The sequence below is a fragment of the Pipistrellus hanaki genome (assembly GCF_964339955.1).
Source record: "Pipistrellus hanaki genome assembly, chromosome: 16".
Classification (NCBI taxonomy): Eukaryota; Metazoa; Chordata; class Mammalia; order Chiroptera; family Vespertilionidae; genus Pipistrellus; species Pipistrellus hanaki.
In genome coordinates, this window is record NC_140518.1 from 8,468,620 (window position 1) to 8,491,276 (window position 22,657).

General features: G+C 59.1%; 1 protein-coding gene across 7 annotated transcripts in view; it reads right to left on the minus strand.

Moving 5' to 3' along the window:
- The window catches only part of ARHGAP23 (Rho GTPase activating protein 23), a 63,336-nt gene that overhangs the window by 8,362 nt on the left and 32,317 nt on the right, over positions 1–22,657 (minus strand). For 6 of the 7 annotated variants that reach the window (XM_084862177.1, XM_084862176.1, XM_084862180.1 and 3 more), the window contains 13 exons: positions 21,359–21,514; positions 21,054–21,165; positions 20,862–20,919; positions 19,074–19,217; positions 13,985–14,299; positions 12,769–12,830; positions 12,408–12,538; positions 11,545–11,666; positions 11,038–11,193; positions 7,071–7,149; positions 4,048–4,121; positions 3,696–3,785; positions 2,735–2,860 (listed from right to left, as the gene is read on the minus strand). In XM_084862177.1, the coding sequence (XP_084718303.1) occupies positions 2,735–2,860; positions 3,696–3,785; positions 4,048–4,121; positions 7,071–7,149; positions 11,038–11,193; positions 11,545–11,666; positions 12,408–12,538; positions 12,769–12,830; positions 13,985–14,299; positions 19,074–19,217; positions 20,862–20,919; positions 21,054–21,165; positions 21,359–21,514 (1,625 nt within the window). The remainder of the gene's footprint in view (positions 1–2,734; positions 2,861–3,695; positions 3,786–4,047; positions 4,122–7,070; positions 7,150–11,037; positions 11,194–11,544; positions 11,667–12,407; positions 12,539–12,768; positions 12,831–13,984; positions 14,300–19,073; positions 19,218–20,861; positions 20,920–21,053; positions 21,166–21,358; positions 21,515–22,657) is intronic. The other variant, XM_084862179.1, reaches the window with a different exon arrangement.

A 22,657-nucleotide genomic window follows, 5' to 3' on the forward strand; every position in this document is an offset into this window, starting at 1 on the left:
CAGACGGGAGAGAGAGGGTCGCAGCGGAGACTGATGGGTGCTGGGGGACAGCTTCTCTCTTTGCCCGTCTTTCCCTAAACGCTGCCCAGTGCACATGGCGATGGTGGCTTCCCACTGTAAACCAGAAGCGGGGCAGCAGTGGGCGTGGCCAACCAGGTCCACTGCAGGGAGGAGGCCCTCCCGGCCTGCTAGTGCCCAGTACCCCCACACCAGCCCTGGCTCCACTCTTACAACTGGGGGAGCCCTGGGAGGTGTTAGGAGGGCCCCTGAGGGGCAGGCAGGCAAGAGGCTTCTCATAAATGCCAACGCTATAGAAACTGAAGCCAGAAATTCCACTCTTAGATATATTTTGTGAAACTTGAGAATCTTAAAGGTAAAACTCTAGAAGTTTTCTAAAAAACAAAAACAGACTGCTTACAAATGAGCAAGTATCAGCTGTAACTAAAACTTTCAGTAGCAACAGGCACAACAAGTAAATTGAAATAATTTGTTGGGCTACAAATGCAAGAATTTTTTTAATCCCCATCTGAGGAAATGTTTTTTATTGACTTTAGAGAGGAATGAAGGGAGAGAGAGAGGGAGATGTTAGAGAGAGACATAGATCAGCTGCTTCCCGTACTCACCCCACCTGGGGATGGAACCTGCAACCTGCGTATGTGCCCTGAGTGGGAAGTGAACCTGCAGCCTTTTGGGTATAAGGAATGACACTCCAACCAACCGAGCCAGAGCTGCAGGAACTTTGAACCTAGAATTTTATACCCTGCTAAACTCTCTGAGTAGAGGAGCAAGTAAAGAAATGAATCCAGAGTGAGCACTAAGCTTTGAGAAATAAGGATGGGTAGTAGCATAGAAAAGTCCGTTGTTATCAAATGTATCAAGTGTATTCATTACAATCTGGAATTCAAATTCAGAGGTAGAAACCAGTGACAGGTGGAAGGACACTAAGTACTTGGCTTTTAGGTGTGGTGGAAGGAAGGCATGGAAGACTGGGAAGGTTTAGAAATTGACAGTGATAACTAAACATAAGGATGGACTTTATAATTTAAAATATATTTTATTGATTTTTTTACAGAGAGGAAGGGAGAGGGATAGAAACATCAATGAGAAACATCGATCAGCTGCCTCCTACACAACCCCTACTGGGGATGTGCCCTTAACCAAGGTACATGCCCTTGACGGGAATCGAACCTGGGACCTTTCAGTCCGCAGGCCAACGCTCTATCCACTGAGCCAAACCGGTTTTGGCTGGACTTTATAATTGTATGTGGATTTTATAAATCGTATTATTTTAATATCAGGAAAAGGAAAATCAACCCAGTCAGAGCAAGGTAGGACAGACCAAAAAAAGGAAATAAAGTGAAAATGTGGTTAACAGAAAAAGATTGCATAACAGAAATAAGTCCTAAAAGGACAAAAGTGACAATGAAGTATATGAGCTAAGCTCACTGATTGCAAGTTAAACACCCAGCCCGGCCGGCGTGGCTCAGGGGTTGAGGTCGGCCTGTGATTCCAGGAGGTCACGGTGTGATTCCCGGTCAGGGCACATGCCCAGGTTGCGGGCTCCATCCCCAGTGTGGGGTGATCAATGAGTGACCTGGCCCCTAAAGGTCACTAGTGTCAGGCTGAGAAATGCCAGTGCACGCATGGTAGGTACCGCCATGTGTGCTGAGTGACAACTGGATGAGGTCTTCCTTTGAGCTCCATACGAGTTGGCAAACACGTGTGAGCTGGTTGGTGATTTGCAAAACCTGGGTTTGCTCAGCTCTGCTGACTTCACTTCGCTGTGCAACCCTGGGCAAGTCACTCACTGTTCCTCGTCACCCCAGTTCCCGCCCCTCTGAGCAATGTGAGGACGGGTCTGATGCCTTAAGGCCACTTCCAGCCCTGCCGCCCACGGATTCCACAGGTGACGGAGTCCCGGGCAGGGGAGCCAGCTCAGGGCCGTGGCTAGAACTCCAGGGTAATATGATCGGTTTCCCTGCCCTAAAGTCCCTATGAGGGGGGTAGGCTGAGCCTCCCCTCCCTCTGATTAGCTGGCAGGACCACAGGCCATACCAACATTTGAAATGGACATCTAAGAGGGTTCATGAAAAATCCTCGCCTGCCCAGGAGGGGGCACTGCTGCCCGGGGTTTGGCTCTGGAAGACCAAGGCCTCCTGGGCCCTCTGCTGGCCACTCTCGGTTCTCATCCTTCACAATCACAGAACCCTCAGAACCAGGCCTCTGGGGCTCCACGCAGCCAAGAGAAGGGAGTGACCAGCCAAGATAAACAGAGCTCGGTGCAGGGCCCTGCCTCAGACCATGCCCGTCCCTGCCCCATCCAGCTCCGCCCCAGCCTCGGCATCACCATTTCCTCCCACAGGGCAGAGCTCTGCCCCCGCCCTGCACCCTGCGCCCTGCGCCCTCTGCAGGTTTATGTAAGGACGCCTCTCTGAAGGTGCCCCTGCGCTCACCCCTCTGCTCTCCAACCCAGTAGCACCTGCCCTGACCCTCCTCCGCCCTCTGACCCTCACAAGCATCTTGGAAACTCAGGGGCCTCCTCTGCTTCCGCTGGGGACGGGGGAATCCTGGCCGACGGGGATTCTCGGATCTATTCCTGTTGGCCTCGATGGCATTCCCCCTCCCAGCAGCAATTCCTTAAGCCGCCTCAGCCTTCCCGGTGTGCACCCACCCAGACAGACGCGGGGTGTGTGTGTGTGTGTGTGTGTGTGTGTCCAGGGGCCGGGGTGCTTACATGCTGGATCAGCGTCTCCACGATCTTGTACCGGTCAGGCATGTGGGTCACCATGTCGGCCATGTTGTCCTCCGAGGTCCTCACCAGCGTCGGCCCGAAGACCAGGGCCAGGTTCCGGGGCTCCATCTGGGCGGTGGGGGAGCAGGTCAGTGAAATAGCCCTGGTCCCCAGCTCTCCCTCTGGGCCCCTCAGGCCCCTCCCGACTCCATCCCGAGCTGTCCCTGGCTTAGGGCTGAGCGCCCCCTTGCGCAGGCCTGGAGGTGCTGGTACAGGGAGCACACGCCAAGTGTCACCCCTCACTCCCAGGTCCAGCCGCCATGGGCAGCACCCAACCTGCACGCCCACACTGTGCTGGCCGAGGGGGTCCTGGAGGGGCCCTGAGAGTGCCCCGGCTGTCTCAGGACTGAGAGGAATCCCATAGCTCCCGCACTTGCCCCGCTACAGAGGCAGACGATATTCGAGGCGTGGTTTGGAAAAAGCCATGCAAGTTCCAGCTAAATCAGAGGGTGGGTTTTCTTTTCTTTCTTTTAAAAATATGTTTTTATTGATTTCAAAGAGGAAGGGAGAGAGAGAAATATCAATGATGAGAGAGAATCATTCATCGGCTGCCTCATGCTTTCCCCACACTGGGAATCGAGCCTGCAACCCAGGCATATGCCCTGACAGTAATCAACAGTCATGATCTCCTGGTTCATAGGTGGATGCTCAACCGCTGAGCCACACTGGCTGGGCCAGAGAGAGGCAGAGGGAAACCAGTTTTTGTTCTCAGCGCTGGCCCCGCAGAGGGCAGAGCGAGGGGCCACAGGAGGACGGATTTTCATCAGCCACAGGAGGCAGTTCCGAGGGAGAAGCACTGCCGGGAGGAGTGGCGTGCGAGTATCTGACCCAGAGGAGCTCGGAATATGCTGAGGAGACCCAGGGACGCTTCCCGCCCCCACACGCCACATGGAGCCCCACCCACCTTGTTTTTCTCCGAGTGGTCAGCAATGGTCTTCAGATGGCCCACGAGGAACTTCAGGGTTTCATAGTAGTGTCCTGGGAGGTCCCTGATCTGGGCAGGAGAGAGAAGAGGATGGAACCAGCCTGTCATGGCCTCCCTGGTCCATCACGCCCCAAAGGGGCTCCCACTGCCATTCCTCAGGGGCTCGGAATCCACCCTCTCTCTGCCCCCCTGGCAGAGATGGGGAAGCTGAGTGGAGAATGGCTTCCCAAGGTCACGGAGGGAATTGGAGGCCCTGGGCCCCGGGCCTCCTGGGACCGTGGTGCTCTCCCAACCCAGTCTGCCCTCTGCCCCACGGTGTCTCTCTCCTTACCAGTTTCCGCAGTGTTTTCAACCGCTCCCTCGAGTCTTCAATGCGATTGGCCTCGATGAAGTCGTTGTATTTGTCTAGAACAGAGCAGAGACCCTTTAGAGAAAGGGGGAAGCTTGGGGCTGAAGGGCAGGGAGGCCTGCTCTGCTCCAGCTCCGGAGGCTCCGTGGCCTCTGTTCACGGCCCAAACCCCCCACCCCCCGCACTGTACTCCCGCGTGCCCCTGACCCGGGGTCGCCGAGGTGCACCGTCCGGGCTGCATGCAATACCGGCACCCGCCTCAGGACAAGGACCCACGAGGCCAATGCTCAGAGAATGCTTAGACAGAGGGAGGGGCCTTTCAGACTCTACACCCCCCCCACCCCGTCCACCCCACCCCACCGGCGTCAGGAGTCCCCCAGCTCCCTTCGGAAGTCCATGGGGAACTTTTAAAAAGTGGAACGTGGTAACTTTATTCTAAACGTCATCCGGATGAGTGAAGGCATGAGGTGAGCCTCTGCCCGTTCTCTGGAGGCAGATGATGAGGAAGGGGTTGGCCCCCCGGACACTGAAGCAAATACAGGGAGAGCACAGCGAGCAGCGGGGCCGGGCGGGGAGGCTGACAGGGTCGGCCCAGGAGGGAGGAGAACGGGCCACGTGGGTCCTTCCGATGTGACAGGGTGGCCCTTTATTTTATTTTATTTTATTTTATTTTATTTTTTAATATATTTTATTGATTTTTTTACAGAGAGGAACGGAGAGAGATAGAGAGTTAGAAACATCGATGAGAGAGAGTCATCGATCAGCTGCCTCTTGCACACCCCCCACTGGGGATATGCCCGCAACCAAGGTACATGCCCTTGATCGGAATCGAACCCGGGACCTTTCAGTCCCCAAGTCGATGCTCTATCCATTGAGCCAAACCGGATTCGGCCAGGGTGGCCCTTTACATCTGTATTGGAGGCGTCAGTAAATGTCCCTGGGACCATTAGCTATGTTAATGGTGGTGGTGGGCGGGGTCTGTATCTAGCTCACATAATACACATCTAACTGCATTACAGAGCCAAGTATAAAGATATTAAAATATTGGGGAAAAATAAGAAAACAGTCACATAATCATAAGGCCTTCTTAAGCATGAGATGCAGAATCCGTGAAAGATTAACAGCTTTGACTGACTTAAAACAACTGTTTCCGATTTCTCTACCCAGTAGAGCCTACTGCAGGTTCAAAGGCAAATGGCAGCCCCAACATTTGCAAAAACTAACAAAGGACTCGTGTCTCCTATAAATCCATATGAAAAAAGACAGACAATCCAATAGAAAAATGGGCACACAGTCTGAACAGGCAAGTACAAAGGACATAGAAAAGACCAATAAACTAATGAAAAGACAGGTAATCTCCTCAGTAATGAGGGAAAGGAAAATGAAAACAACAGCCGAAGCCGGTTTGGCTCAGTGGTAGAGCGTTGGTCTGCGGACCGAAAGGTCCCAGGTTCGATTCCGGTCAAGGGCATGTACCTTGGTTGTGGGCATATCCCAGTGGGGGGTGTGCAGGAGGCAGCTGGTCGATGTTTCTCTCTCATCAATGTTTCTAGCTCTCTATCTCTCTCCCTTTCTCTCTGTTAAAAAAATCAATAAAAATATATTAAAAAAAAAAAGAAAATGAAAACAACAATGAGATGCCGTTTCCCCTCCGCAACTAGCAAAGGTTTAAAATATTAATAATCCCCAATGCTGGGGCGGGAGGGGGGGGCCCTAATGTTCTTTTACGCTTTCAGGGGGTGTGCTCGAGGCCCCCTTCTCAGAGTGCCACCTGATGTAAGCCTTCAAAAATGTTTACCAGCGAAGGGATTAGGATGTGCAAATTGCCAGTTATAAACACAGTCACAGGGTGCAAATTACAGCCCAGGGAATATAGTCAATAATACCGTAATGACTATGTAGGTGTCCGATGGGTGCTAGACTTATCGGGGGGATCACTTCATAAGGTTTATAAATGTCTAATCACTAGGATGTACACCTGAAGGTAACATAATAGGGTGTGTCAACTCTAATTAAAAAATTAAATATATCTTTTTAAAAAAATGTTTACCAGGGACGGGGACCTAGAAGTCTGCCCCGAGGACACTGAGGCAGGTGCACAGGGACACGTGCCAGGAAAGTCACTGCAATGTGTTCTGTGCAAACATTGGAAGGCCACAGAAATATCCATCGGTGGGGGAGTGACTAGACAAATGATAGTCTATCCAGACTATGAAATTCTCCGCGGCTGATTTAAAAGAAGAACCAGGAAGAGCTCTTTGTGCTGACATGAATGAATCTCACAATTACAAGCCTCTTTTGTCAGGAGTAACCCAACCGGTGGTGTGCTGGGGCCCGCCCCCTGGCTCTGAGAGCCGTCACCTCCGTCCTACCGAGTCCACCTCTGGCTCCACCTGGCTCACAGCGGATCTATCCTGTCTATGGCGGCTGGAAATCAGCCTGGTGGGAGTGTTTATGCAAATTGAAAAACACTACAGACTAAGCCCCTCCCCTGCCCCCCCCCCCCCCCCCCCCCCCGAGAGCCAGAGGTTAAACATTTATCAGCCGCCACTGAATACCTGTGTGTCTTTGTTATGTGTCTGGATGGAAACAGCATTGCTCAGCAGCAGCTCAGAGCTGGGCCCTGAAGCCAGATGCCTGGGGCCTAATCCTGGCTCCAGCCCTTACCGCCTGTGGGCCGTGGGCAGGTCATGTACCCTCTGTGTGCCTCAGTCTCCTCCTCTGTGAAGTGGAGGTAGTGCCTGCCTCGGGGAGTTGTAGGGAGCAGTGCTTGGCACAGAGGAGATGCTCAGAGAACGTTAGCATAACCTCGGAGAGAGCAGGAGAAGGACAGGACCTGTGCGTTTGTTTGTATCTGTACTGCCTGCTTTTCACACCCACGTTTCTTTTGTATTAAAACACACACACACACACACACACCACAAAATAACACCAACAAATCCAATTTAAAAAGTGGTCAGAGTGTCCCTCCTCCTCCCATTTTTCCACTCCCACCCCCTACTCACCATCAGTGAAAAGAGGCTCAGGCAGCTTCCGGAAGAAGGACTTGAGCAGGCTGCTGATCACGTTGAGGTCTTGCCAGCGCTGGAGAGGGACAGAGAAATCAGGCTACAGGTTGGCCCAGCCCAGGTGCCCACCCTCCATGCCCCAGGTGCTCGGCCTTCATGCTAGTCCAGCCCTAGAGCCCAGGCCCGGCCCAGGCCCAGGCCAGCCCTCCCTGGAACCCACTTACACCAACCTCTGCCCGGACCAGGGACCTCTGGGCCAAGGCCATTCACTGGGGGCAGCGAACAGTCCCCAGCAGCCCCCGACCACCCGGCTCCAGGCCCTCTGCTCCCGCCGGCCAGTGAGCTCCAACGTGGCCCGTCCGCAGGAAGGACCAGAGGCTTCTCTGGTTCAGGCCCGGGGAGGGGCAGGGGCGGAAACCCTTCCCGAGGCCATCCTGCCCACAGGCCACATGTGCCTACTCAGTGCCAGCTCCCGTTCCCCCATTCAGCAGCGGAGAGCCGTCCCGGGCGCCTCTCCTGTCCCTGCCCTGGCCTCGCACACGCTCATGCTCGGCACCTTCGTCTCCGGCCCTTTGCACGTGCCCGTCCCCTCCCAGAGCTCTCCTCCCCCAACCCTCCAATGCCGAGCCCCTCACGCTGCCTCAGTGTCACCTCCTCAGAGAGGCCTGTCTGACTGTTACCGCTGACGCGGCCACCGTTACCACTGCCCTGCCGTCTGCCACAGCCACAGCCCGACTCCGCTTCTCCCACTGGCCATTACTGTGGGCGTCTGTTTCCTCGTCCTGCCCGTCTGCCCGTCTGCCCGTCAGCTCCAGGAGGGGCAGGGGTCGTGTCTGTCTCATTCCCCCCGTGTTCCTATCGCCCACAGCTCTGTCAGCCTGGCACTGAAAAGGTCTCAAACAGGGTGACTCGGGCAACGTCTGGACCCATTTTGTTTTTCACACTAGAGTAGAGGTGTCGAACTCAATCAGAGAAGGGGCCAAAATCTAAAATCCAGCCTAAATCGCGGGCCGAATGGTTTACTGAACAGTCATAAACTGACAATGTCATAAACTGACAGCGGAGTGCAGTGATGACAGCGCGGTGCGGGCCACATTGCAAGGCCTGGCGGGCTGGATTTGGCCCGCGGGCCTTGTGTTTGACACATGTGCACTAGAGGGTGGGGGTGGGGGTGAGGGTGCCATTGGCACCTAGTGGCTGGAGGCCAGGGATGCTGCCAACCCCCTCCAAAGCGCAGGACAGCCTCCCGCAACAAAGAATTATTCTGTCCAAGGTGTCACGGTTGAAGAAACCCTGATCTAAACCAATGGTTGTTGACTACAAGAATGAACAGCTGGGTCATTGTTCCTTCTTCCCACCAGGGGGCACCATCACCCCGCACAAAGTCTAGGTTAACCTCCTCGATGGGAACTGCTCAGAGAAAGTCATGCCCAGAAAACAACACAGACAGACACAGACGTACACACCTCAACTGCAGGCACATTCAGAGACATACGGCTCCACAAAATGCACACTCGTTACAAGGGATCCAGAGCTTCATGCTCGACCATCCCACGTGTCCTCCCCTCCCCTCCCCACAGCGCCAACAGGAGTCAGTGTCACCCCCACACAAAGCTTGCCTTCCAGCCCTGCACCACCCCACGGACCAGCGACCCCGCTGACATCTACGGCCAAACCACACACCCAATAGCTGGCCACCCCCCGCTGGGCCCTCCTCTCCACGGCTACAGCCCGGCTACGGGCTGCAGTGTACACTCGCCCCTCCCAGTCAGCACCGCCCACTTCCCTCCGCTGCCTCCTGGCCCTGGTGCGTGGGCTCTTCTCATTTCCCAGCTGCCAAACCCAAGGCCTTGCCCTGTGTTTCGTGACCCTTCCTCTGAGCAGGTACCCACCCCTCATCCCCAGCCTTACCCGCACTCCCCTCCCATCTGCCCCGTCAGGGCCTGGGCCTGGCGCTCCTGAGACCCACCCTCCTCCCACGGGGCAGCTCCCTCCACCATCTCACCTGCAAGCCCCAGCATGACCCCTGCCCCCTCACCGGTCCACTCTTGGTCTAGGATCTGATTATGCCATCACCCCCAGGTGGGTGACTCATCATCACCCCAAATCCAGTGGGGCCGCTCCCTGCCACAGCCTCCCTCTCCTGTCCTACTTCCCGTTCCCGCCAGGGGTAGATACTCCCAGGCCCAGCTCAGACTCCTGGCTCTTCTTGCCCCTCCTCCCTCCCTCTTCTGCAGCCAGCCCTCGGAGCTGCTCCCATCCACCCTCCTTGTTCTCCGAGGACCACTGAGTCCACTTCCCACAGATCAGTCCTTTCTCTCCACACGCCCTGCTCCGGGCTTTCCTTAGGCCTGGGCCTTAGGAACAAACTAAAGCGTCCTCTTTACAGCCCCCTCTCATGTATGCCTCCCCATCGACGGCTTCCTTCTTATCACCCATTAGATCAAGGTCAACGGCTTCCGTGAAGCCATCAAGAGCCTCCGCCTCACTCGCCCCACGCCCAGGGTGAGGGCTATTCTCTGCCCCCACGCTCAGACCCCGCTCCGGGAGTCTAGAAAACGCCACCCCCCTTCCTACTCATCCTTCAAAGATGCAAACTCTCAAGCCTGCCATCTGCTGCCGCACCAGCAGCCTCTCGTCCCCGGGGCACAATCTGGTCCTGAACGAGAGACCAGCCTCTCCTCCGGCCCACGACTTTCCACACACGTGTCTCGTCCCCCCCTCCCTTCCCCGGGCACAAGGATCACCCGAGGTTCCATGGTTCGTGACTCATGAGACTTCACTGCCCAGACCGTGGTTTCCCAAAGCCGCGTTTTCAGCAGCGCCCGTGTTAAATAAAACCCTACGTGAAAACCCAACGAGGTTCAGAGAGGAGCGGGGGTCCTGACCCGGCCCTGGCCTCCCCAGCCCCTCTGGAGAAACGTAAGATCTGGAAAACACGGCCCGAGAACCACTGCCCTGCTGCAAACTCCAGTGTGGCTGTCAGAGGCCTGCCCCCCTCCGGGGACCAGCCGCTCCCTCTCCCTCCCGCAGCCCCCATCGGGCTGGCCACTCCGGAAACACCGTGTGCTCCCCGCCTCCACGCCAGGCCTGCCACCACGGCCCGAGTGTCACCCCACCAGCGGCCGGTCTTCGCATGGCCCTTAAGGTAAGAATGGATTTCATTTCTTTTTCTTTTTCTTTTTTTTTTTCCTTTTTTTTGTATTTTAAGAATGGATTTTAGCCGGGACCGGTTTGGCTCAGTGGATAGAGCGTCGGCCTGCGGACTGAAAGGTCCCGGATTCGATTCCGGACAAGGGCATGTACCTTGGTTGTGGGCACATCCCCAGTAGGGGGTGTGCAGGAGGCAGCTGATTGATGATTCTCTCTCATCGATGTTTCTAACTCACTATCCCTCTCTCTTCCTCTCTGTGAAAAATCAATAAAATATATTTTAAAAAAAGAAAAAAAAAAGAATGGATTTTATATTTTTAAAGGATCATTGGGGCGGGGGAGGGGGCTGGGAACACAACAAAAAAAGGAGGAGGAAGGGAAGAGAGGTAAGCAATGGAGACTGTATCGTAACAAAGTCCTCAAATACTCACTCCCTGGCCCTTTCCAGGAAAGGCATGTGGGCTGATGACCAGCCTTCAGAGTCCCTGCCTTCGCTCAGGCCACTTCCTCTGCCCGAACGCCCTTCCCCGGCCGGCTCTCTCTTGCTTTTAGTGAACGCAGCTCCCTCTTGAGGCCCCAAACCCTGTTGCCCGCCGACCTCTGTCTCGGGGTTTCCGGGCCCTGACTGCATCTATTGGTTCCCCTTCAGCCGGGGGATGCCACCCCCGGGGTGGACAGCAAGGGCAATCCTGCCATACCCATCTGGGTGCCCGGCCCAGTGCTGGCACACTGCAGGGCATCACAAACACAAAAGACACGCCCCCCACCTCGGGGGCGCCCCCCCGCCCGCTGCTCCCCGAGCCAGGCCCACCTCGTCCTGCAGGTTGATGTCGCCGGGCCCGCGGTTGAGCTGCTCCTGCAGGCTGGACACCACCGCGTTGTTGCCCGGCACCCGGTAGATGCCTGTGGACTCCAGCCCGCGTGCCTCCACGATGCGGCAGCACGCGGCCACGATCAGGGGGACGTGCTGGGACGGCAGGACAGGGCGGGGCGGGGGGAGGGGGTGAGGGCAGCATCCCCACCAGGGCCAGAGGAGGTGGGGAGACCGAGCTGGGGCCAGTGCGAGGCCCAGCTGCGGCCAGGGACCTCTGAGGGGACAGAAGGCCCTCACTGCCCACAGTCTGGGGCTAGAATAACCCCACGCCTCGCCTGGTCTGAGAAGGGCTCCGGGGCTCCGGGGCTCCGGGCTCGGCCTCGCTCTGCTGCTCCCTCTCCGCCCCCCCCCCGGCTGTCGGTAAGGCCAGGTGGACAGCTGCTTCCAAGTCCCTTCCGCTCGGTCTCCCCGCCCCTGGCGCTCCGCAGTGTGGTGGAGACCCACCTGGTTCTCCGTGGCCGGCTGGCACTCTTCCAGCCGGATCCCGAATGCCCTGGGTGCCGCCTTCTTGTTCTTCTTGATGATGTTGATGCCCCAGGGGCTTTTGGGGGCAGCAGCACTGTCATCTGGAGGGGGGGCAGAGAGCGCGGGTGAGCTGGGCCCGGGAGGGGTGGCAGCACACTCACCGCCACACGCACACGCCTGGACACGTGGGGCCCTCAGAGAGGCCTGGGGTGCTGAGGGCTGATGGGAAACATACACCACGTGCGAGGCCAAAGGGAGGCGGGCTCTAACTGGGGAGAGGGGCCCGGGAGTTAGGTGAGGACTCTGTGGCTCCGGGACCCCTGGTATACCCACGGGAACGACTTCTAACAGCCCAGAGAGTGTGGAGAGGGAAAAGGCTACATCCTCAGAGACCAGCCTCCGCCCTGAGGGGACACAGCAGGCTCACTGGGTGACTACCCAGCAGGGAGGTCTTGGAAGAAATCAGGATCCAGGCACACACACATGGGCAGACACAGCAATAACCCTGGTGCGCACACACACACACACACACACACACCCACCCCCAGACACACACACAGGCACACACACACACCACATATACACTCACACTCACAGGTACACACACATACACACACACACACAGGCGGGCACACAACACACACACACAAGCACACACACACACATATACCACATACACACTCAAACTCACAGGCGCACATACTCACAGGCACACACAGCCACACACACACACACACACACAAACACTCACACTCACTGGTCCTCTGCTCCCTTGCAGACCCACAAGCTGACCTCACCCCCCCAGCCGCACGCATGTCGCCCCCTTAGCAGCAGCCTCCTACCCTTGCCCCCTGCAGGCTGGTCCTGAGTCCGGGTGCCGCGGGCCGCACTCTGTTTGAGGAACTCAGACTTGAGGCCCCCCAGGCCCCGAGAGCCTTTTGGGGAGGAATCGGCTTTGGGCCCAGAGCTATGGCTGCGGAGGAAGAGGGGAAAGGAGGCGTCTTCATCCGGGTGACCCAGCACCCACCGCCCCGGCCTCCCACCACCGTGGGCCTCCCTCTATCCCTGAGCAAACCCTCAAGTCCCCTGCCCCCCCCCCGCCCCCGTCCCCAGAGGCGGCCCTCCTCGGAGGTGAGCCAGGAGGATGACCTAGGCCGGAAGTGCCCCCCCGCCCAGCCAGGCCTGCTCCCGAGGCTGGCTCACCTCACTTTTCGGTAATCATTAAGCTTCTTGCTGATCAGAGCTTGGTTGGCACAGCCGGGGTCCTGGAGGAGGGAAGAGAGTGCAGAGCGGTCAGTGCCCGCACGGCCCGCCCAGAGCTCATCCCCGGCTCCTGCCTCGGCCTCGCCGCCCCTCTCCTCCATCTGCCGCTGGAAGGACAGACCCTGGAGGGAGCCAGGCCAGGCCGTGAGACCCCGAGTGACCCACTTCGCTTCTCTGAGCCTCAGTCCCCTCAGCAGTGACAGGGGAGGGATAATACCGCAGCCTCAGGGTTTGGGGGCAGACCTATGCACACAGCACTCCTCACAGTCCTGCCCAGGCCCAGGAGAGGGGCCCCAGGCGGGCAGCTAAGCGGCTTGGAACCCTTGGCCATGCCTTGCTGGGGGCAGCCCAGCCAGGCCTCCCAGGGCAGGCCCAGATCCCAGGTACTGTCCTCCGGCCGTGAGGACAGAGACCATGTCCTGGGGGGCGGGGGCGCAGAGCCTGGCTGAGGGGGAGGCTGTGTCCCCAACAAGAGGGTCTGGCCCAGCGGAGCACTGCCAGCCAGCAGAGACCGCCCCGGCCCGGGCCTCGGGCCATCCTGGGCAGGTGTGTCCGGATTCGGAGTGCGGGCACCGGGCCAGGGAGGGCCGGGTGGAGCGGAAACGCCAGCCCGGCCCCTGGTGAGCAGCTGCCCAGGAAGGGGCACCATTTCTTTTTCAAATTCTCCGGAGTCCCTGCCAGAACCTTGGCTCGGTCCCTGCTGCCTGCTGCCAAAGGCCGGCCTCTTGGCCTCCTCCCAAGGTCACTGTGTTCATGTCCCTGCAGACAGGCCCGTCCTGTCAGAAGGGCAGCCCCAGGCCTGGCACAAGGACACCTCATTCTGTACCGCATTCCCTAGGAAACACACACACACACACACCCTGCTGGCCCTGCAGCGGGGAGCCGAGGCCGGCCTGGAGCTGACCTCTCTGGGCCACAGCCTGCGATCACAGCAATAATTAATAACGCTAATAATCCCTGTCCTTCCTAGAGTGGTGTCACTGCCAGCCACGCACCCTGGAGACGCAGGCACTCGGCGAGCCACGTGCTCACCCCAAACCCTAGTGGGGCACAGCGGCCAGCCCCTTTCACGGCAGAGGGCACTGAGGCTCAGCGGGCGGGAGGGGGGCCACGGCCGGGGAGGGGTGGCCCCGCGGGGGCTGGGCCCGGCCCTCACCTCGCCCTCGGCCCTGCTGTTCTCTCGGATCGCTCTGATCCAGCCCAGCATGTCATCCCGGTCCTCAGCCTGAAAGAGATATTCACAGAAGTCAGCGGTGGTCAGCCGGAACACGTGCCTCCTCTTGGTCTCGCTGTAGGAGATGTCCACCAGGCAGGAGCCGATGCAGACGGGCGCCGCCTCGTCCTCACCTGCGCCGGCCGCCGCCCCCGCCGCCGCCGGCCCGGGCCCCCGCCGCTCCTTGCTCAGCGAGAGGGAGCGCGCCCGCAGCGCGGCGAACACCCGCCTCCACTGGCGCAGGCCGCCGCCCGCTTTCTGCAGGGAGACACAAGCGGGAGGAGATACGGGGGGAGGAGGGTGAGAGGACAGGCTGCCCGCCGCCCCAGAGCGGCCGGGGGCGGGCTGGAAGCTGCAGACACCCCATTGCCTGCAGGGGCCCCCCTGCTTCACTCCGCCGGAACCTGGGCAGCCTCCTGCTCAGAGGCCTCAACGCTCGGCTCCTCACCTTCCTGGACACCCCTGCCGTCGTTCTCAGTCTCCCCAGAGGGTCTGAAGCCTTCTTTTTAAAGCGTAGCATCCTCAAAGATTAGCATCCTCAGATCTTAGCATCCTTAGAGACTAGCGTCAACACCCACCTGGCCTTGGCCATGCCTGGGAGGACCAGGAGGGGCCGCACCCAGCATGTGCCGTCCGACGTACGTCCTCACAGAGCCGCTCCTCGCCCATACGTGCTCCCCTTCACATCGGTCCACCGCGCTAGCTCTCCCCGCCTCTCCGCCTCTACCCCTTCCCAGAAAGCCACTTTCAAGGCCACGCAGTCGCCAACGTAGCAACTTCTCAGCCCGTTCCTTAGCCTCTCCGCAGCTGTCTGGAGACAAGTTTGGTCGTCACACCTGAAGGGCTGTGGCAGCGAGCAGCGGGTAGAGGCCAAGGGTGCTGCTACGCAGCCCCGATGCTCAGGAGAGCATCACAACCCAGAACCATCGCCCCAAAGGGCAGCAGAGCTGAGGCTGGACCCTGCCCTCAGGATGGAGCTCCGGGGCCTGGTCCTGGGCTCCCTCTCCCTGCGTGCTTCCCCGGTGACGTCACTGTCCCTTCGGCCCGTCCTGCGCCTCCCGCCCTGAGCAGCATCCCCACGTGCTGGCTCCTATGGGGCAATTGGTTTCCACCATCAAACCTGTTCTCCCGCCGCCCCCGTCTTTCCCAGCTCCGGAAACCGACCCAGTTGGCCAGAAACCTGAAAGGTGCCTTCGTCTCCTCCCTTTTCCTCACCTTCCAGCCTATCAGAAAGTCACTTCTGCTTCCCAGGCATCACCTGTCTCCCTCCCTCCTGCGAACACCTTGTCCACACCGTCAGCACCTCTGGCCTGGACAATGGCACAAACTGCCCCGTCTCCGCTCTCACCTCCCCATCCGCTCCCTGCCCGGCGGCTGCGGCCGCCGTTTGAAATGCAGCCGAGACCGCGCGTCTCCCTGCTCCGCGCCCTCTCATGGGCGCCCAGGGTCTTGGAATCAAACCTAAGGACTCTGTGATCTGGTCCCCCCCCCCCCCCCCCAAACCCATCTCCTCTCCCTCCTCTTCCTCACTGCGCCGAGCCACAGGGCCCTCTGCAGGGACAAGCGTGCCCATCCTGTCTCCAGGCCTTTGCACGTACTGTTCCTTCTCCTTTTTAAAAAATAGCTCCCTTCGATAGCTCAGCTGGTAGAGCGGAGGACTGTAGGTAGTAAAAATAAAGTAATATATTGGTATTGATTTCCAAGAGGGAGGGGGAGATAGGAACATCAATGATGAGAAAGAATCATTGATCGGCTGCCGCCTGCAGCTGATCGTACCGGGGATCGAGCACGCAACCTGGGCATGTGGCCTGACCGAGAATCAAATCGTGACTCCTGGTTCACCTGGTGAGGTAAAACCACTGCGCCATCCCAGCAGCCAGGCTGCACTTGCCCCTTCTGCCAGGAGCCCCTCCTCTCGCTTCATGTGGCTGCCCCCTTCTCGCCCGCCAGGCCTGAGCTCAAAGGTCAGCAACACCCCCTCGCCGGGGAGACCTTCCCTGATCACTGTTTTCTGTAGGAGCCCCTGCACTCCCAACGGAGAGGCAGTCACATCAGCCTGTTCGATTCCCCTGTTTGAATTCTCTGGTTTACGGTGAGATTCTGAGAGCAGAAAGCGTGTCTGTCCTCTCAGACCACATCCCCCATCCCAGAGCCTCAGCAGACCCAAGGGAAGTGCTCATCAGTATTTACTGACTACATGAGTGAGTCCTCCTCGGAGCACCTGAGGGCAGGGGTTCCACCTCCGCCTGAGCTCCTTTGCTCTGGCCGGACGGAGGCTGCTCAGAGCAGTACAGGCCTGGCTGTGAGCCCTGCCCACCGCCACCGACCTGGGGGCCCGGGCCGGACACAGCAGGACCCTCAAGAAGAATGTCAACGTCCAAGTGAGGTGGTGATAAGGCTGCCCTTTGAGACAGAACCAGCTAGTGACCTTGGCCCTCTCCCCTGGCATCAGCACTTCCTGCTGCTAAAACGAGCGGGAACTAGCTGGCCTCCAAGGTCGCATCCAGCTCAAGTGCTGTGTCCGTGGCTGCAGTGAGTGTCACGCCCTCTCCCCTCTGCGTGACAGTCAATGTCTCTGAAACAGACTGGGGTGTGTGTGTGGGTATTGGGGGGGGGGGCCACCCAGGAGGGGCTGGGCTTGTGGGAGAAGCCGGCAGCTGACTGGCAATCCGGACTCTGAACAGATCAAGGGCCAGAAGCTGACTGAGGGGCCCTCTCCTCACTCCAGGCCATGGGACCTCGGGGACGGGGGAGAGGGGGTTCTGGTCAAGATGGGAGGGGAGGCCCCTGTTGTCCAGAGCTGGTCACTGAGCAGAAAGGGGCCGGCTCCTCTCCCTGCCCGGGAGACACTGTGGGTGGCCTTTTGGGGCCACCGAGAGCCAGGACAGGCTGCCTGGCAGGCAGGAGTGCAGGCCTCACAGGCTTCACGGGGCTCAGATGCTGGGCCAGAGAGTTTGTCCACACCTGGCTGCCCTTCGTCAGCCACACCACTGGCCCCGCTGCCCTCCGAGGTCACCCTGGTCCACAGCCACTTGCTGACTCTCCTCCTTGGATCCCACCCCCCCAATTCCTTTCAAGGTGCAGCCTGTCTCGTGCCCTCTCCCCCTGTGCCCCCAAACCTGGGGGCAGGTGCCGAGCACCCCCTGACGGACCAATGCCCCCCCAGGGGGACCTCCATCCTGAGCGCACACCCTCGGAGCCTCTGTTCCCAGGACACCTCCACCTTGGACTCCACAAGACCCCAGGGCAACCTGTTGGCTTCTTTTCCCCAAACCTGTGCCTCAGTGCCCATGGCTCGGGGGACGGTCCCACTACCCACCCACCCCTTCCTCCCTCACCTCCGGCCGTCAGCAAGCCCAGGCCTCTTCCCCCGAATCTCTCTAAACCGTCCCCTCCCCTCAGCCCCTGCCACAGGCTTGGTCGGGGCCCACATCCTCGCTCCCCGGACAAAGCAGCGGCCTTGCCTCTTCCTGTCACAGGATCAACACACCCTCCGCTCACATCCCTGCCAAGGCTTGCCCTGAGCGGCAAGGCCCCCCGAGCAGGCACCCAACGCCCCCATCTTGGCTTCCACCTCTTGCCCTGGCTCCCGGGTGCCCACCTCTCTCCAGACCATCCAGGAGGGCATCTCCCCGGTCAGACGGCTCTCTCCCCTGCCAGCGTGGTGGATCCTCACACATCCCTCATGTCTCGCCCGCCGCTCCGAGGCGAGGGTCACCTACGCTATGCCTCTGCCCCGGACGCCCCCACCATGAACATAGGCGCTCGTAGCTGTTATGCAACCGAGCTATTCCTGCTCGTCATGAAGCCCAGCAGGGCAGGACTGGCCCGGATCCCTCGCTACGAAATCCTGAGAACCTCCGCTGAGAATCGGGGTGGGCCACGCCCTCAGTCATTATCCACAGGCTGGATGGGGACACAGATAAGCCAGTCCTGCCCGATGACACATCGGCCCTTGGCGTGGTACCCGGGTGACTCCATCTTGCAGGTCAGAAGAGTGGGGCTCAGAAGATGAGCCTTATGCCTGATACGTGGCTGGGCAGGAATCTAAGTCTGTCTGACCTCAAAGCCTCTCTCCTTTCCAGGTACAGACCCCTAGGAGGCAGGATGGAAAATTCAAGTACCAGCAATACGCAGAACAGCAGCCCCACCCCCACCCCCATGCCAGGCACTGGGTAAATCCATCTCATTTAATCCCCAGCGATAGGCATAGGAACCAATAAATATGATTAGCTCCACGTACAGACAAGGAAATTGAGTCATGGACAGGTGAGTCACCTAAGCTTCCCCAGCAATTCATCATCGAGAGACAGGCCCAGGTTATGGTCACACTCTGCTCAGCCCTGCCTGGGCTGCTGGGGGAAGGGGGGAGGGGGGCAGCAGTAGGGCTGCCTCTCCTCCCACTCCCTCAGCCTGGAACAGAGGCTCAGTCTCCACAGGCCCGGGGTCCCACCTTCTCCTCTTCGGACCCTGGTTATCTGTCCTCGCCCTCCGTCCCCAGGCCCGAGCCCCCTTCCTCGCTCCCCTGGACTCTCTGGCAGCTCGGAGCCGATCCTCCACGTTGGCCCTCTCTAGCTCACTCCCCAGGAGCCACTGAAAGAGGCCCCGGGGGCTGCCATGGCCCTCAGGATAAAGACTAAAGGTTCTGCCGGCCTCGAACAGGCTGACCTCTGCTTCCTTTGGGGGCCTCGGCCCCTCTGAGAGAATCACCCGGCCCTCGCTCCCTCGTTTCCTATGAATATTCATGGCCACTGGGGGCGGGGGGGGGGGGGTGTGATCTGCCAACCAAGGATCGCTGGGACTGGTTTTGTCAGAATCCCGAGCGCAATGCCATCGGATCCATCCCACAGAACAGACCTCTTTGTCATGAGTTCACTGGGTCCCCAGAAGTTCTTCCCAGCATCTATCCTCTCCCCTGCCTGCTACAGCCTCAGCCGGTTCGCTCTGGCTCCGGAGGCTGCGGGGTGAGGAGCCGGAGAGTCTGCGGATCCAGCTTCCATCCACCTTCACCTCCTTCCTCCGGCCATCTTACCTTCCCCTTGTTGGTGAGGACCTGCTTATAATACAACCAGCCTTCCCTCCTGACGTCGCTGAAGGCGGTGTCCGAGAGGTCCGAGGTCGAATGTCGCTTAGAAGGAGCATCGGCATCTTCGGAAGTGCCCCAGCTGTCCAAGGACTGCGGCGAGACAGCAGGGGGCAGTGTAAGGTGGCTCCCCCTGTGCCAGGCCCTCAGGAGCCCCATGGGCCACCTCGGCCACAGGGGCCGGGCGCACGCCTGTGCCAGGCCCTGCTGCTGTGTGGGGCCTCGTGGCCTCGCTTGCCCGCTCTGAGCCTCGGGGTGAGGTCATGAGGCACAGGTGCTAGGGAAGCCGGAGAGGAGGAAAGGCTCTGACGGCAGACCATGTGCCTCGCCACGCCAGAAAAGCCGACCTGGAGCCACCCAGGGTTTTATAGACTTGAAGAAATGAAGGAAACAGAGGAAGCAATTGTGTCAACACGGAGTTAAATAAACAGAGGAAGTCCGAACATCAATGAAGACCGAGTGAGTGGAGCAGGTAGTCATGCCCACAAAGAGTTAAACAGAGGAAACGATGGTGTCAGTAGGACTCCAGCCACAGAGATGACGTGTGGAGGGAGAAGTGGGCAGGCAGGGGCAGTTATAAAGAATAAGCCAGGCGGCTCTAGTTCGATTCCGGCCAAGGGCACATGCCTGGGTTGCGGGCTTGATCTCCCGTAGGGGGTGTGCAGGAGGCAGCCCCAATCAGTGATTGTCTCTCATCATTGATGTTTCTATCTCTCTCTCCTCCCTTCCTCTCTGAAATCAATATATATATATATATATAAAGAATAAGCCAGCCCTGGCCAGTTTGGCGCAGTGGATGTAGAGCATTGGCCTGCGGACTGAAGGGTCCCGGGTTCAATTCTGGCCAAGAGTATATGCCTGGGTTGTGGGCTTGATTCCCAGTGGGGGGGCATGCAGGAGGCAGCTGAACAGTGATCTCTCTCATCATTGATGTTTCTATCTATCTCTCCCTCTCCCTTCCTCTCTAACATCAATAAAAATGTATTCCAAAAAAATAATAAGCCAGGTGAAAATACAGCAAGGTGCTAAATGAACCAAAGATGGCGGAGTTCGAAATCAAGATGGCCTTTCCAGCCCATCCATCATTAAGAGTTGAGGCCATTTCAGAATTGGCCCTGTGTTTCCCCAGGTTCTGAGGCTGGAAACCAGCTTCTCCATCATTCTCAACCTTATGCTCCCCTGCCTCCCCCTCCACTTTCCAGAGTCCTCTGAAGACACGCTCAAATACCGACCAAGTGCCTCCCTAGTGCAGGCACTGTTTGGGTTCCCATGGAGACCAAGCAGCGACCGGACCAAATAAAATCCTGCCGTCATGGAACTTACGTCCCAGCTGGGAGACGGCAGGAAAGGAGCTGGATATATAAACTATGGAACATGGCAAGTGCGAAGGAGAAAGACAAACTTGCGAAGGGAGACACAGAATGTCAGGGGCGGAGGCTGAAATCACAGGGAAGGCCCAGAGAAACCTGAAGACCCTGGAACAGTGAGTCCTGTGGCTGAGGGGGGCTGGGGAAAGGGCATTCTAGACGGGGAGTGACCAGCGCCAAGGCCTTGGCTGGGAGGGGACGTGGTGCCTTTCAGTGATGGCAGGGCCCACGGAGGAGGGTGGGCGGGCAGGGAGAAAGAAAAGGCCAGGAACCAGAGGAGCCCGTTAGATGGCAGAGGCCACAGGCGGGACCCTGTGCCAGGGCCCTGCCCAGCACTCCTCGCCCTCGCCTCCCCACACTCGCCACTCACCCCATCGGTGAAGAAGCTTCGGAGCATCCGCAGGCTGGGCACGCGGTTCGGCAGGCGCCTGGGAGCAAGGACCAGGAGTGAGGAATGCGGGAAGCACGGCCGGGACCTGAGCCGCCCGGGGCTCGCTGCCCGGTGTGCCGAGGAGCTCGGGGCCCAGGCGAGCCGGCTGGGGCGGACCCACCCCGTCCTCACCGGAGGGGCTTGCCCTCGTCCCGGAAGGTGTTGAGCCCGTCATCGCAGGACTTGGAGCGCTCCGTGGTGATGGCCAGCAGGTAGGAGGAGCGGCGGCCAGCCTTGATGCTGCCTGCAAGACGCCCGCATTGGGCCAAAGGGTCAGGGGGGCCGCAGGTGGGGGGCCTCCATGGGGCCCTCCGCTCTGGGCCGGGCCAGGAGCTGGAGCCAGCGGGAGGAGTCAGACATCCAGTAGCAGGCCCCGCGGAGACTGTGGAGGCTGGGCAGCAAGGGGGGGCGTGGGGATGGGTGTGGGGAGCACTCACTGCAGTCCTTGGAGTAATGGCGGCCGAGAGCAAAGGTGAAGGTTGGGGAGGTTGGGCTGGTGCCCAGGACAGGAGCCGAGTTCATGGCACTGGAGACCACAGCGGAGGCGGGGACGTGCTTGGCTTGCAGGTCAATGCTGGGGCTGGTGGGCTCATCTGCGGGAATGGAGGGAGGGGTGGGTGAAGGTGACAGAGCGCCGAACCTGCCTGTCCCCCCGCCCCCAGGCTCGCCTCTGGGCCCAGACCACATTCCCAAGGCCCCTCAGGTCTCCAGGGCCCTTCTGACAACATGCCCACAGCCCAGGGGGCCCACCAACCAGACTGTTAACATGGAGGCTCAGCCCCTGCCTCCCCCAGCGCAGCGAGGGCACCATGCAAGGGGCTGAGCTACCCTTCTGAGACCATGCCCTTCTGAGACCATGCCCTTCTGAGACCATGCCCTTCTGAGACCATGCCCTTCTGAGACCATGCCTTTCTGAGACCGTGCCCTTCTGAGACCATGCCCTTCTCAGACCATGCCCTTCTCAGACCATGCCTTTCTGAGACCGTGCCCTTCTGAGACCGTGCCCTTCTGAGACCATGCCCTTCTGAGACCGTGCCCTTCTGAGACCATGCCCCTGAGGGAGGGGCTGTGTCCCCCAGCCAGACTGGGGGCTGCTTGGGATAAAGACCGTCTCCTGCTTCAGCTGCGGGCTCCTTGAAGGAGCCCTCGGGCCGGGAGCACTTTGAAAGTAAAGCTTTACCTCCCGCTCCGCCTGGGAGCTCACTGAGCTGGGTCTGCCGCTCAGACTGAGGTTGGCTGAGGGGGGCCTGGCTGTGGGGGGCCAGGCCTGGGTCTCCTCGCCTCCTTCCCACAGCTACCCTACCGTGAGCTCACGAGCCCGGCTCCATTTCTCAGCCCCCGGCTTCCAGTCCCATGACTTTGCATCCAATCTTTCTCCCAAGCCCCCAGACTCGGCCCAGCCCACCCCGCTCCCTCACAAGTGCCTCGGATTCAACAGACCTGGAACCTTTCCCTGCCCTCCTCCCTCCCATTTCCTCCAGCGAGCAAGAAACCCGGGAGTCGCCTGGCCTCCCCATCTCTCGTCTTTCCCTTGTCCAACATCTGTCCTAGAGGCAGCAGACTTTCCATAGTCCCTCGGTTCTCAGGATACAGTCCCTGAGAACCTCAGAATAAACTCCCTGGCCTGACAAGGTCCCTCCAGGCCCATTCTGATGACCTGGCAGGGCATCTGCCTCTATCATTTCAAGGTCCTTGCACACTCCAGTCTCTCCCCCTCAACACTCTCCCCCCAGCTA